At 39.1% G+C, this 12,122-nt stretch overlaps 1 protein-coding gene across 1 annotated transcript; it reads left to right on the forward strand.

Moving 5' to 3' along the window:
• Positions 1 to 860: 860 nt before the first annotated feature.
• Positions 861 to 7,804, forward strand: CDKN2C (cyclin dependent kinase inhibitor 2C). Its single transcript, XM_075182059.1, has 2 exons — positions 861 to 3,071; positions 6,487 to 7,804. The coding sequence occupies exons 1-2, from the start codon at positions 2,943 to 2,945 to the stop codon at positions 6,862 to 6,864; spliced, it is 507 nt and encodes a 168-aa protein (XP_075038160.1). The 5' UTR covers positions 861 to 2,942; the 3' UTR covers positions 6,865 to 7,804.
• The last annotated feature ends 4,318 nt before the right edge of the window (positions 7,805 to 12,122 follow it).

The following is a 12,122-nucleotide window of genomic DNA, read 5'->3' on the forward strand; positions in this document are numbered from 1 at the left end:
AGTGCATATAGAGCACCGACACTGAGGAGATGATGAGTGCAATGACAGGAGGGAGAGATGTGGTATAGGGGGAGAGTGCAGTGTCAGGAGGGAGAAATGTGGAGTGGGGGGGGGGGTGCAGTGACAGCTAGAAGATATATGGTATGGGGGAGAATGCAGTGACAGGAGGGAGAGGGGCAGTGGCATGAGGGAGAGAAGATGTATTATGAGGGGAGACTACAGTGTCAGGAGGGAGAGATGTGGGGCGGAGGTGCAGTGACAGGAAGAAGATATATGGTCTGGGAGAGAATGCAGTGACAGGAGGGAGAGGGGAAGTGGCATGGGGGGAGTGCAGTGACAGGAGGGAGAGATGTTTTATGAGGGGGAGACTACAGTGACAGGAGGGAGAGAGAGAGATGTGGTGTTGGGGGTGAGTGCAGTGACAGGAAGAAGATATATGGTATGGGGGAGAATGCAGTGACAGGAGGGAGAGGGGAAGTGGCATTGGGGGGAGTACAGTGACAGGAGGGAGAGGGGAAGTGGCATGGGGGGAGTGCAGTGACAGGAGGGAGAGATGTTTTATGAGGGGGAGACTACAGTGACAGGAGGGAGAGAGAGAGATGTGGTGTTGGGGGTGAGTGCAGTGACAGGAAGAAGATATATGGTATGGGGGAGAATGCAGTGACAGGAGGGAGAGGGGAAGTGGCATTGGGGGGAGTACAGTGACAGGAGGGAGAGGGGAAGTGACATTGGGGGGAGTGCAGTATGTTATGGGGCAGTGGAGAAGGGAAGTGACATGGGGAGTAGTGCAGGGAGAGGGGAAGTGGCATGGGGAGTAGTGCAGTGACAGAAGGGAGAGGGGAAGTGGCATTGGGGGGAGTGCAGTGACAGGAGGGAGAGAAGATATGTTATGGGGCAGTGCAGTAAAGTGCAGTATGTTATGGGGCAGTGGAGAAGGGAAGTGGCATGGGGAGTAGTGCAGTGAGAGGAGGGAGAGGGGAAGTAGCATGGGGAGTAGTGCAGTGAGAGAAGGGAGAGGGGAAGTGGCATTGGGAAGAGTACAGTGACCAGAAGGAGAACAGTTGTGATGTGGGAGGTGTATTGCAGTGGCAGGGGAGAGAGGAGATGCACTGGCATATGGGGAGTGCACTGGCAGGAAGGGAGGGGATGTAGGGGCATAGGGAAGAGTGCAGAACAGAAAGAAGAGGGGGTGTTGTGGCCTGGGGGAGAATACAATGACAGAAGGGAGATAAGTTGAGGTATGGGAGAGAGGACAATGATAGGATGACTTGTGGCATAGAAGCAGTGACAGGGAGGGAGAAGGTACTGTGACGTGCGGACAGGAGGGGAAAACAATTGATGCAGTGGAGGGGGGATAATAAATAATCGTGGTATAATAGGTAGAATGCTGTGACATGCAGTGACAAGGATTGGACATGTGGCATGAGGGAACAGTTTACTGACAGACTGGTGTGTGCATGACTGTAAGTACAAGAGCAGGACGGAGTGAGATTTAGTGACAGGACGATTAGTATAGTGCCATGGGGTGAACGATGGTGTGTAGTGACATGAGTGGGGGATAAAGTAGCGGAGATGTAGTGACGAGGAAGTGATCGAGGGAATGTAGTGACACGAGTGGGAGATAAAGAAGCAGAGGGGTTATTATTGACAGCAGGTGATGACTGTACTGCAGTGGCAGCAGACATTAACTATAGAGAGGTGGAGGAAATGGAGAGGTGTAGGAGTCAACTGATAGAAGGGGGTAAAATGTAGACACGACAAGAGAGTGAAGCTGCAGCATTAATGAGTGAAGCAGTAAACTACACCTGGGGGACACTATTGTTTTACACTGGCAACATTGCCTGAGAATCAGCGATCTGTTCTGGAGACTACTTACTGTTCTGGAGATTACTTACTGTTCTGGAGGCTGTCTACTTACCGTCCTGTCGACTGTATCTTAAGGACTCTTGAGGCTGTACATCATAATATGGATATATTATTCAGTGGAGGCTTTGAACTACATCGATGGGGACTATAGTACACTGGAATGGAAGCTGCATTTCCATTTCTTCTAGGCAACGAAGCTTCTTTGACACTTCCTGGAGGTTGTATCATATACATTATCATAGGACCCACTATACTTCACACATGTGGGCGGAAAACAAATGTTGACAGTTGTCTTCAAACCATTTTATGGAGGCTGCATCCAATCTAGATCGTGCATTCTACAGCCCAACGGTAGTGGGCACTGCTCTGGTGATCTTCTAAAACACAGCCTCCCCTTGACCGAAAAACGCAGCCTCGATCCTTCCAAAACCAACCATAATTGCTGCTAATTGGAGCGAAAATAGGCTACAAACGTAGGCTCTGGACTTTGGTATTGTAGGAACATCAAGTTGGAAGGAAACATAATTAGGAAAATACTAAAATATAAAAGTTAGAGGCTGTTTAAAAAGTAAAAAAAAATTGCAGTTGAGGGGACAGAGAAGTCAAGAGCTACAGCTTGTAGAGTAACTGAGATAAAGGAAGCTGTAGGGTGAGAGGAGGGGGTAGAGGTCAAGTATGATGCGAGGAAGGCTATCAGGGAGTTGATGGAGGCTAGATATTATAGTGGAGGATAATGGAAGAAAGCGCAGCAAAGCAGGAGAGGAGGCTGCAGATGGATCAGAAGAAGCAACTGTGCAGGATGAATCAGGAGAGATGAGCTGCTGAAGAGAGCACAAGGAAGGAGAGGTTGGAGAGGAGGGATAGAGCAAGGAGAGGGGAGGCTGTAAAGGAGAGGGGAGGCTGCAGGAATATCTGCTCATCACGTGTGCCCGGGGGCGGGTCCTGGCACGAACTTTTTTACGAGTATTTACTACGATCCCCCTATTAGCTCAGAGCCCCGGCTGTCAGCCTGTTCATGCCATGCCCCAATAACCCGCTGCCCTGCCCCGGACCTGTGCCCAGGACCCCAACCCAGCATGGCAGACCCACTTGCGGACCTGATTTCAACGGCTGCTGCCCGAGGGGACCTGGAGCAGCTACAGGACCTGCTGCGGAGGGCGCCGAATGTGGATGCACCCAATAGATTCGGCAGGACAGCCTTGCAGGTGGGTGTGAGCTCGGGAGTTTGGGGCACAGGGGCTTTTACAGCTAACTTAATGATAACCTCTTTTATGATTAAATTAGTATTGCAGGCCCTATGAGCACAAGGGGTTAAGCGTCTCCACCTTTGGGGCACAATAATTTATTTGCTTTGTCCCAAGCGATTCAAAACAGCGTTAAAATAAAAGGTCCCTTTTTTCCCCCTTATAATCTATATTGGCGAGAGCCCCAGAATCCTGCAACGAAATAACATGTGTATCGCTAAAATACAAACTCGGGGGGTGTTTGTGCTATATACCATTGGGTGTTATTCCAAACATAGGCGTTAAAAATACTGGTCCCATTCAGCATCCTCCTGAGCCCGATTCCTGGTCTCACAATATTCATTCCTAAAAGTAGAGGGAAGACTGTCTGGATAGGGTAGACTAAGGGTTAACATGCCAGGTAATCACACTGAATAAACAAAAATCCAAATCTTACGGTGTCTGCAACACTGTAGTTTACGTGCGGACTGGGTGTATCCTGATAACAATTTGGGCATTTTTATTTTTTTATTATTATGATTTGCCCCCCTTCTCCAGAGGCCTGTTACGCAACTGTCGTTTGCTAATTAGACGATGTAAAATGTCGAAATGTATCTGATTTATCCTTTCTGAACTTGAAATAAATCTGCTTACACACTGGCTGGTATTGTAATAATTAGGCTGCGAGGTATGAGTTGATGACAAAGTCAATAAGAAGGTGTAGAATTAGAAACCACTTGTAGCATATATTGGATGTCTCTACAGGATAAAGAAAAAAAAGTTAAACTTTAGATCTTCCCAAGTAGTCGGTTTATACTGGTTTATATAAGCATTTTTGTCCCTTCTGGTTCGTTGCCCAAACCTCTAAATACAGATGGGTTAATTATCCAAGTAGAATTTAGCTTTATCAAGACAAAAGGTGGGAAAGTTTTATTTAACAGTACAACAAGCACACCACGTGTGTTATTTGAAATTAAATGTGGAAGTTAATTTCATGCTTGTGGACTGTTTCATATTTACACCCAGTTACAGTTTTGTGGGTGATGGATGCACAACTACTGTATAGGTGTATTTCACATTATCATTTATACAATAAACAATTTGTTTCACTATTAGTAAAATAAAATGGACATCGAAGCAGAGCAAAACCTAGCAAAGCATCAATGTGATACAATGTATCCTTAGCCAAAATTGCTATATTGGCTCAAGTGCAATCGTTCCATCTTTTATAACTGCTAATTAAAGGTTTGCACCAGGCTGGGCAGGATTGTCCGAGCCACACATCACTGATAATAACGTGTGTACTGTAATCAGACACAATTTACCCCTGTGCAGATTCCTTAGAAGAGATTCGGATAGGCCTCACTTCAGGCTGTCAAGGGGAGTGAAGGTGGCACCAGCCTTTCATTGCCCACGTGTGTCAGGCCTCACAGCAGTGTTAATATGTGACATCTCCCCAATATATACCTGGGAATCTCCGCAAATATACAGTCGCCATGACCTTAAATATGTGTATGTCTAATAACTGAAATAAATAAGGTAAACCCTATACAGTAGAAGTGCTTCTTATCACTTGCTGTTATTCAACTTGCTGTGATACTATATGCAAAATGTAAATTTTATTTATGTAGAAGAAAATATTAACACACACACATATATACATATAAATATGTATATATATATATATATATATATATATATATATATATATATGTATATATATATATATATATATATATATATATATATATATATATAATATATGTGTATATGTATTGTACATACTGTACATATATACTGAATATCGTGCAGGATTATGCACTTGTATGTGCAATATATATACAAATACTGCAAATATATACATATATATATATATATATATATATATATATATATATATATATATATATATATATACGAACTGTTACCTAGAACGAACAGGGGGTTGCTGGCCTACTAATTAAAAAATGTATGTGGATGTGTGTATATTGTGTGTATTTTATATATGGTTTTTTTTTTGAGGAGAGTGATTTATTTAGTTAAAAAAAAATTTATTTTTTTTTAAAATGGATCAGGGAGTAAAAAGGATTGAGGTCTGTCCTTAGTGTGCTAATTATTTATGGTTCATTGAAGTAAACCATACGTGCAAAATAATATTTGCTAGATAACAATTGCAACATAATTGCGAGTTAGCAATGGATGTTTTTCAATGTAAAATACAAACTCACCAAATGTCACTTTAGATGGTGGTGTGTTTTATTCGATTAGGTTAATTGAATACATTATAGTATTCTTTCGGGGTTTTTTCCCGGTAAGTGTACTTAATATTTGGAATATATTCTGCCAGGGCAGATTTCACTTTACATGTAGCCGAAATTACGCCTGATACAATGTATTGATGTAAAGGGAGGGTGGATTAAGCAGTGGTTTTGCAGTCACGATTGGTCACATCACTAAAAGTGCAGTTCCAATTAACCCTCTGTCTACTGAAAAGACCTGCTGGATTCTTTCCACTTCGGCCCATTTTAGTGGCCTGAGAGAGGAAATCAACACTTTAATAAGAGTTCTATCAAATGAAAACAAGCATCTGACAGCCTACCTACAGCATAAACCATCTAATCCTTGGTACATTCTGACACACCTTACCGAGATAAGATCTGTTTACCGAGGTGACATCAGCCTGTCTGAAACTAGGACCAGACAGGGGTACAAGGCCCCAGTCACAGGGATACTAAAAGAGTTTTATAATGGATGTGTTAACTTCAAACTAAAATATGTATGTGCATATGTCTGTTTGTATATAGATAAATAAATAGATTTTATATATTTACTGTGTTACATGTTTAATACTGCATTGTCTAATTATATAAAGTGTAACATGTATACTTGTAAGTGGAGTTTAAATTGCAATTTATTTATGTGTAAGTAGTCTCCTTTTTTACACATAGATAAATATCCTACTGTATTTGTGTGACCTCACTAATACCCAGGCCTTGTGCAAATTGGGATATTTTGAGTCAGAATAACAACTGTTTTTTTATTATTTTTGTCTATCTCCGTTAGTAGCATTCATTTTATATCAAAACTTGTTTATTGAACTCTCAGGATAAGGAATAATATTTAGTTTGCAATTTGAATACATTATAAACAGGATCAGGTATATATTTTTTTCCCATACAAGACTTAGGCAATCTGTAGCTCCTGTTGTGGAACTACAAATCCTAGCAAGGCCATGTAAGTTCCACATAGAGTGACAGGTCTCTGCCGATGTATGCACTCTATCGATAGACATAGTGATACAAAATAACACACATATTCACATGTATAGACACATACTACGTTATATACATGCTGCGATCCCTTGGTCTAATAGCCTGCGCTGTGTCTGTCTCCCCAGGTGATGCGGCTGGGGAGCCCGGCTATTGCCAGCCTTCTTCTCAGACAAGGTGCAGATCCCAACTTGAAAGACAGCAACGGATTCTCCGTTCTCCACGACACGGCCAGGGCCGGCTTCCAGGACACTATGCAGATCCTATTGGACTTCCAAGCTGATGTCAACCTGCAGGATAGCGATGGGAACATAGCCCTGCACCTGGCAGCCAAGGAGGGCCACCTGCACATGGTGCAATTCCTGGTCCTACACACGGACAGCCAGGTGGGCCATAAGAACAGGAGCGGAGACACCCCCTGCGACCTGGCCAGGATGTACAGTAGATCACATGTGGTGCAGTGGCTGCAGGGCAATGCCAGGGGGCAGACAGCAGACCAGCAGTAGTGCCAGCACAGGGAAGTGTCCCCTTCCCCCCTTCCCAGGACTGCGGAGACCTGATTGTGTATTGGGACAGGAGAGAGCTAGTTGATATATGCTAGTAGGGCATGGCAGACCCTCTGCTAGATTTATGTTAAAATATATTTCATGCTTCTATGTGTCATTAGCTTCCCCACATGAAGACTTATTATTTGTTCTCCCGGAATAATATTACTGTGATTTTTTTTATTATTATTTTTTTTTTGGGGGGGGGGGGTGCTGAGAGGGAGACTGGGGTAAAATTTAAAAAAATGTAGCACTTCTTATAAGAAGAAACCAGTCACAGGGCACTGATTGATTGCAAGCACTATGGTGGGGGAAGGGATCCCCACAGAGAATCTCCGTGTTGGACATATTGGTGTAATATGTAAGCTTCGTTCTATTGCATTTGCTCACTTGACTGACATCGACCTACTTGTAATTAACGCACGTATTACCTGACCTGCTCACCAGGCAGCCACGCCCACTGCTTTAATTAGTCACATACATCGCTGTCTAGAACTGAAAAACGCTTCCAGCATAACCACAACTCCATAATATCCTTGTTCTTTATTATGTTTATTTTGTGTTTGATTCCCCCAGCTTACAGCCCCTTGCATGTAGCCTCCCTGTTGTAGGACACACAGTGATGTGGAGAATTGTCACTGGACAGAAAATCAGGCTTGTTTTATTTACAGAAAATTGTTACAGTATGAAAGGTGTTATTATTTGTTTCACTTTGCAAATACAAAACCGTGTATATGCACAAAGCCTGGCTTGTTTCATCATCCATGCCTCTAAATCTAAAAGTACTGCATCGCTCAGTACAGGAAATGATTGTTATTTGTCTTATTTCAGGAAGTTATAAAAATGCACTTATTTTGTATTAAAACATGTAAATTCGATATTTATACCCCCTCCTATATAAGTGTTATGCGCTGTATTGTCTATCTTCTAAGTAAATCACAATGGTACAATGTTTCTTTTCCCCATGTGTGTATTTTTAAACACACGGTTGCAGAACTAAATTCTATTTGTTGTTTTCTTTTAGAATGCGTTTGTCGTGGTTTTTTTTTTTAGCTGCAGTTATTCTTTCTTCTTACTACACATTTAGACGAGTGTGTTTTTATTCGTCTTTTTTGCCTACTCATTATTAAGCTTATGTTTTTCTATATTTTATTTATTATGTTTTCACAAAGCATGCTTTCTAGCACTTTATTGTTTTTTTTTAATTAAATACTATTTTCACCAATAGTGGATTTTACACAATTGTCTGCATTTATAAAATGCAACTTTTAAATGAATAAGTATAACATTTATTCATTTCACCCAAAAATAATACGATGGTTTATTTGGGAAGCATTACTTTGTGCAAATTATCGTTTTGTCCTGAAAAAAAAGTTTTTCTTCTTCACGAGCTATTTAAAGCTATTTAATTTTATGTTAACTAATACGATTTATGGACGAGTGATATCTATTTACGTGTCTGTGATTACTCTTCAGTGATACAATGCACAACCTTTGTTTCCGTGTTGTACTATGTCAATAACATGTTTTGATACACAGTTACTAATATCCATCCCATTGAGGTATACTATATGTAATTTAGTGAACCGAGTCTATAAATAGTTTAGTTAATTCTTACTAGATGTAGACTAAATTTTAACATCGATGCAGCTATTGAAACTATGTAGAAAATGTGGTTTTGAAAATGACTACTATATGAAAGGCTAGAAATGATTCGCACATCTAAAAGGACCAAATATACACTAACACTTTGAATATTTTTTAACTTACTTAAAAGTAGGCATTGATACTGACACTCCATAGATATTTATGTATACGACATACAAATATTACAAGGAATTGTTTATAATATTGATACAGTAGATTTTTAGTAATTCACTACTAAGCAGCTTCAGTACTAGGCAACATGTTTTTTTTTTTAAACACATAATAATGAGCCATCTCTTTATACAAGCTTACACATAGACAGCATAAGATAACGTGTGCATACACAGATTTTGATATTCATCTCTCCTGTACATATAAGTATATAGTCTTGTTTCACCTATATAAGCTCCCGAAATTATGATATATATTGTGTATATACGGTCTGTATATACTGAAAAAACATCATATAATTTGGTGTGATAATATGAGGTCACATCACAAAGAAACTTTATCATAAGTTGTATATTATAATTATATATTACACTTGATTAATTCTGATAAAACTGCAACCCTTCGTAATATAGGCAATCGAAGTTATATGGCGAAATAAGTGATTTTTTTTGCACAAAAGTATGTTCTATGAATGCATTAATTTTGTTATGTAAAGCAATTGCAATGTGCAACATGAATTGACTAATAACTAGAAGAAAAAAGTGAACAATGAAAAATAAAAATAATATATATATATATATATATATATATATATATATATATATATATATATATATATATGGTATGCCAGTATGCCTTTGGAAAAAAATAAATGTATAACAGATCAATTGATATTTATAATTGCTGGTGGTAAAACATAACAACATAATACATGACTGTTTAATTTATTGCCATGCAGATAACTATATGACACGATAAATATTTACAGTTTATAATAATATAATTATGATAATCATATGTGTGGGAATCGCGTCTGTAAAGCCTAATATGTGTATCTATCTATCTATCTACGAATACACACATATAGGGTATGTAGGACCAGCATAGAAGAGGTTAACAGTCTCCTCTGCGCACACTTTCTCCAAATTACCCATGCACAAATACATCTGGAAACCAATTGCAACGATCATACAATTAGGGGGAAATATACACCACACCGATTCGTTTATGTGACGTTTTACATTTATTTTTATATACTTCTCTCTCTTTAAAATGCCGAATATTCTACAACCACTGTGCTATTTCCTGACGATTTCACAAACCCCTTATTGTCATATCCTTCTACCATTACAGAAAGCCTCAATGCCAGCCTTACATGTTTTTTATAATGTAGACGTATCTGCAAATCTACCACGTATACGGACACCAGGCCCATATAGAACGGTGTTTCCCAGCCTAATTTACATTTATCTCGAGGAAGTACATCAGATGTGTTCAATGGCACTTTAGTGTCTTTTAAAACAAGTTTATTGTATTAAGAAATAGAACAATTGTATTCATTACACACTATTGTATTAATATATAATAAAATACATGTTATAAATAACGAATAAAAGAAATAAAACAAAATTGTATTAAATACACCTTTCCAGAAGGAGGGTATAGTGTGTAAACAGTTGTAGATACAACAGGGCTATCTATAATACATTTATACACATCAGTTATATTTGCTAAATCTCCTTGACACATAAGGGAAAATTTAATAAACAGAAATAAGGGATATTGGATCATATTTGCTAAACAGACATAAAGGCCACCCTATCATGATATAGATATATATATATATATATATATATATATATATATATATATATTATTACATACATGTTTATTACATGTCATACATATATTTACACATATAAGGCCTGATTCATTTGCTCCTGGACAAACCATGTTACAATTTAAGGGGAGCACATTTTGTTTATTATTTGCACATAAGGAAAATACTGTCTGTTTCTTCTTTTTCAGCACACAAATGCTAGATAGCTTTATTTTTACACTAAAATTTAAAGTTTTTCTAGGACATGCCCTACCCCAGCTATAACTCACACCCCACATTTTAAATTTACCTCACCCTCCAATACAACATGGTTTTGGCAAGATGCAAAATTACTCCTTTTTTTGCTTTCCTTTCCTTAATGAATCAGGCCATAGGGTCACTTAATTAACTTCTAGGGAAGAAAATGTTACTTCATAAGCCCATAAACCTAATATATAAGGTACAATTGAAATTCGGAAGACAACACACACACACACACACACACACACACACACACACACACACACTCACACTCACATTTATATATATATACATATATATATATATATATATATATATATATATATATATATATATATATATATAAATAAAAAAATATGGTATATATATATATATATATATATATATATATATATATATATATCTTTATCCATTTGTTTGTTTGTTTTTAAAGCGAGAGACAGACCTCACAAATATGTACTTGGTAAATACACATAAGATATAGGTTATACGTATATCATTTAATAGACATGTATAGCCTTCCAGGGCTATAGTAGACATATAGATACATAAGTAAACATATATAGAAATAAGGGTATAACATAGAGATAAAAGGAATACTCAATACACCTAATATATAAGGGACAGTTTTTAAACACACAAACACACGTTTATGTCTATACCTTTTTTGATAGATTTATAGACATAACGGACATTTGATACAAGAGAGTACTTAATAAACACGTATAGACATAGAGCACTAGGTAAACGTATAGATAAATAAGTCACTTGTAGAAGTCCTGCTGTATAGCCTCCGTGCGCCATTGCGCACACTTGCTCCAGCCTCAGACCCCGCTGTTCCATACAGACCATGTCCTCCCAGACTGGAACTGAAGTTTGGACCGGACCCAGCGGCTCTCAGCAGTCCCAGAACCGTTACCGTTTTCATCTTTCTTTTTTCCTTTCTCTTCCTGTCCAAATATCTTTGAAATTTCCGCGCCTTCTCTAACAGCTCCTTCTTCTGTATCCAGTCCCTGGGTTCCTTATCGTGATCAGCAAGAACAGCCTGACCCTGCCAGTCCCTCTGTCTGTTCAATGCCAATCTTTGTTTCATTCTATTTTCCCTGGATTTATTTTCTCTCCATCCACAGTGTCTCTCTCTCCTTTCTCCCTCCAACTCCTTCATTTATCTCCCCACTCTCCTCTTTCCCCATCTCTCTCTATTCCTGCACCTCCTCCATTATTTACACCGGCATCCATGTTTTATGTGTCTCTTCTCTTAGCAAGATCTAATCCTATCCGAACATATCAGCATATGCTGCCTAATCCGACTCCAGTTTGGTGTCATTCTACCCTGTCTTCTGTCCCCTCCATCCCAGGCTACTACTAACCCTCCCGCAAATTGGCATTTCTTGCCCCTATTACACTTTTCTAATACTTAACCTCATCTTTACTCGACCATCCTTCTCTTAAACTGCTTCTTTTCTCATTCCTAATGGCTAAGGTAAGAAAACATCGGTTTACCCCTGTAGACCTGGTGACTGGGGCATTATTTCATCCA

This window comes from Mixophyes fleayi, chromosome 8 (assembly GCF_038048845.1).
Source record: "Mixophyes fleayi isolate aMixFle1 chromosome 8, aMixFle1.hap1, whole genome shotgun sequence".
Classification (NCBI taxonomy): Eukaryota; Metazoa; Chordata; class Amphibia; order Anura; family Limnodynastidae; genus Mixophyes; species Mixophyes fleayi.

Excerpts from the sequence above, each read along its gene's own strand:
- CDKN2C (XM_075182059.1), top strand. The coding sequence starts at position 2,943 with ATGGCAGACCCACTTGCGGACCTGATTTCAACGGCTGCTGCCCGAGGG. Across the intron at positions 3,072-6,486 it reads TCGGCAGGACAGCCTTGCAG|GTGATGCGGCTGGGGAGCCC; the intron begins GTGGGTGTGAGC and ends CTGTCTCCCCAG.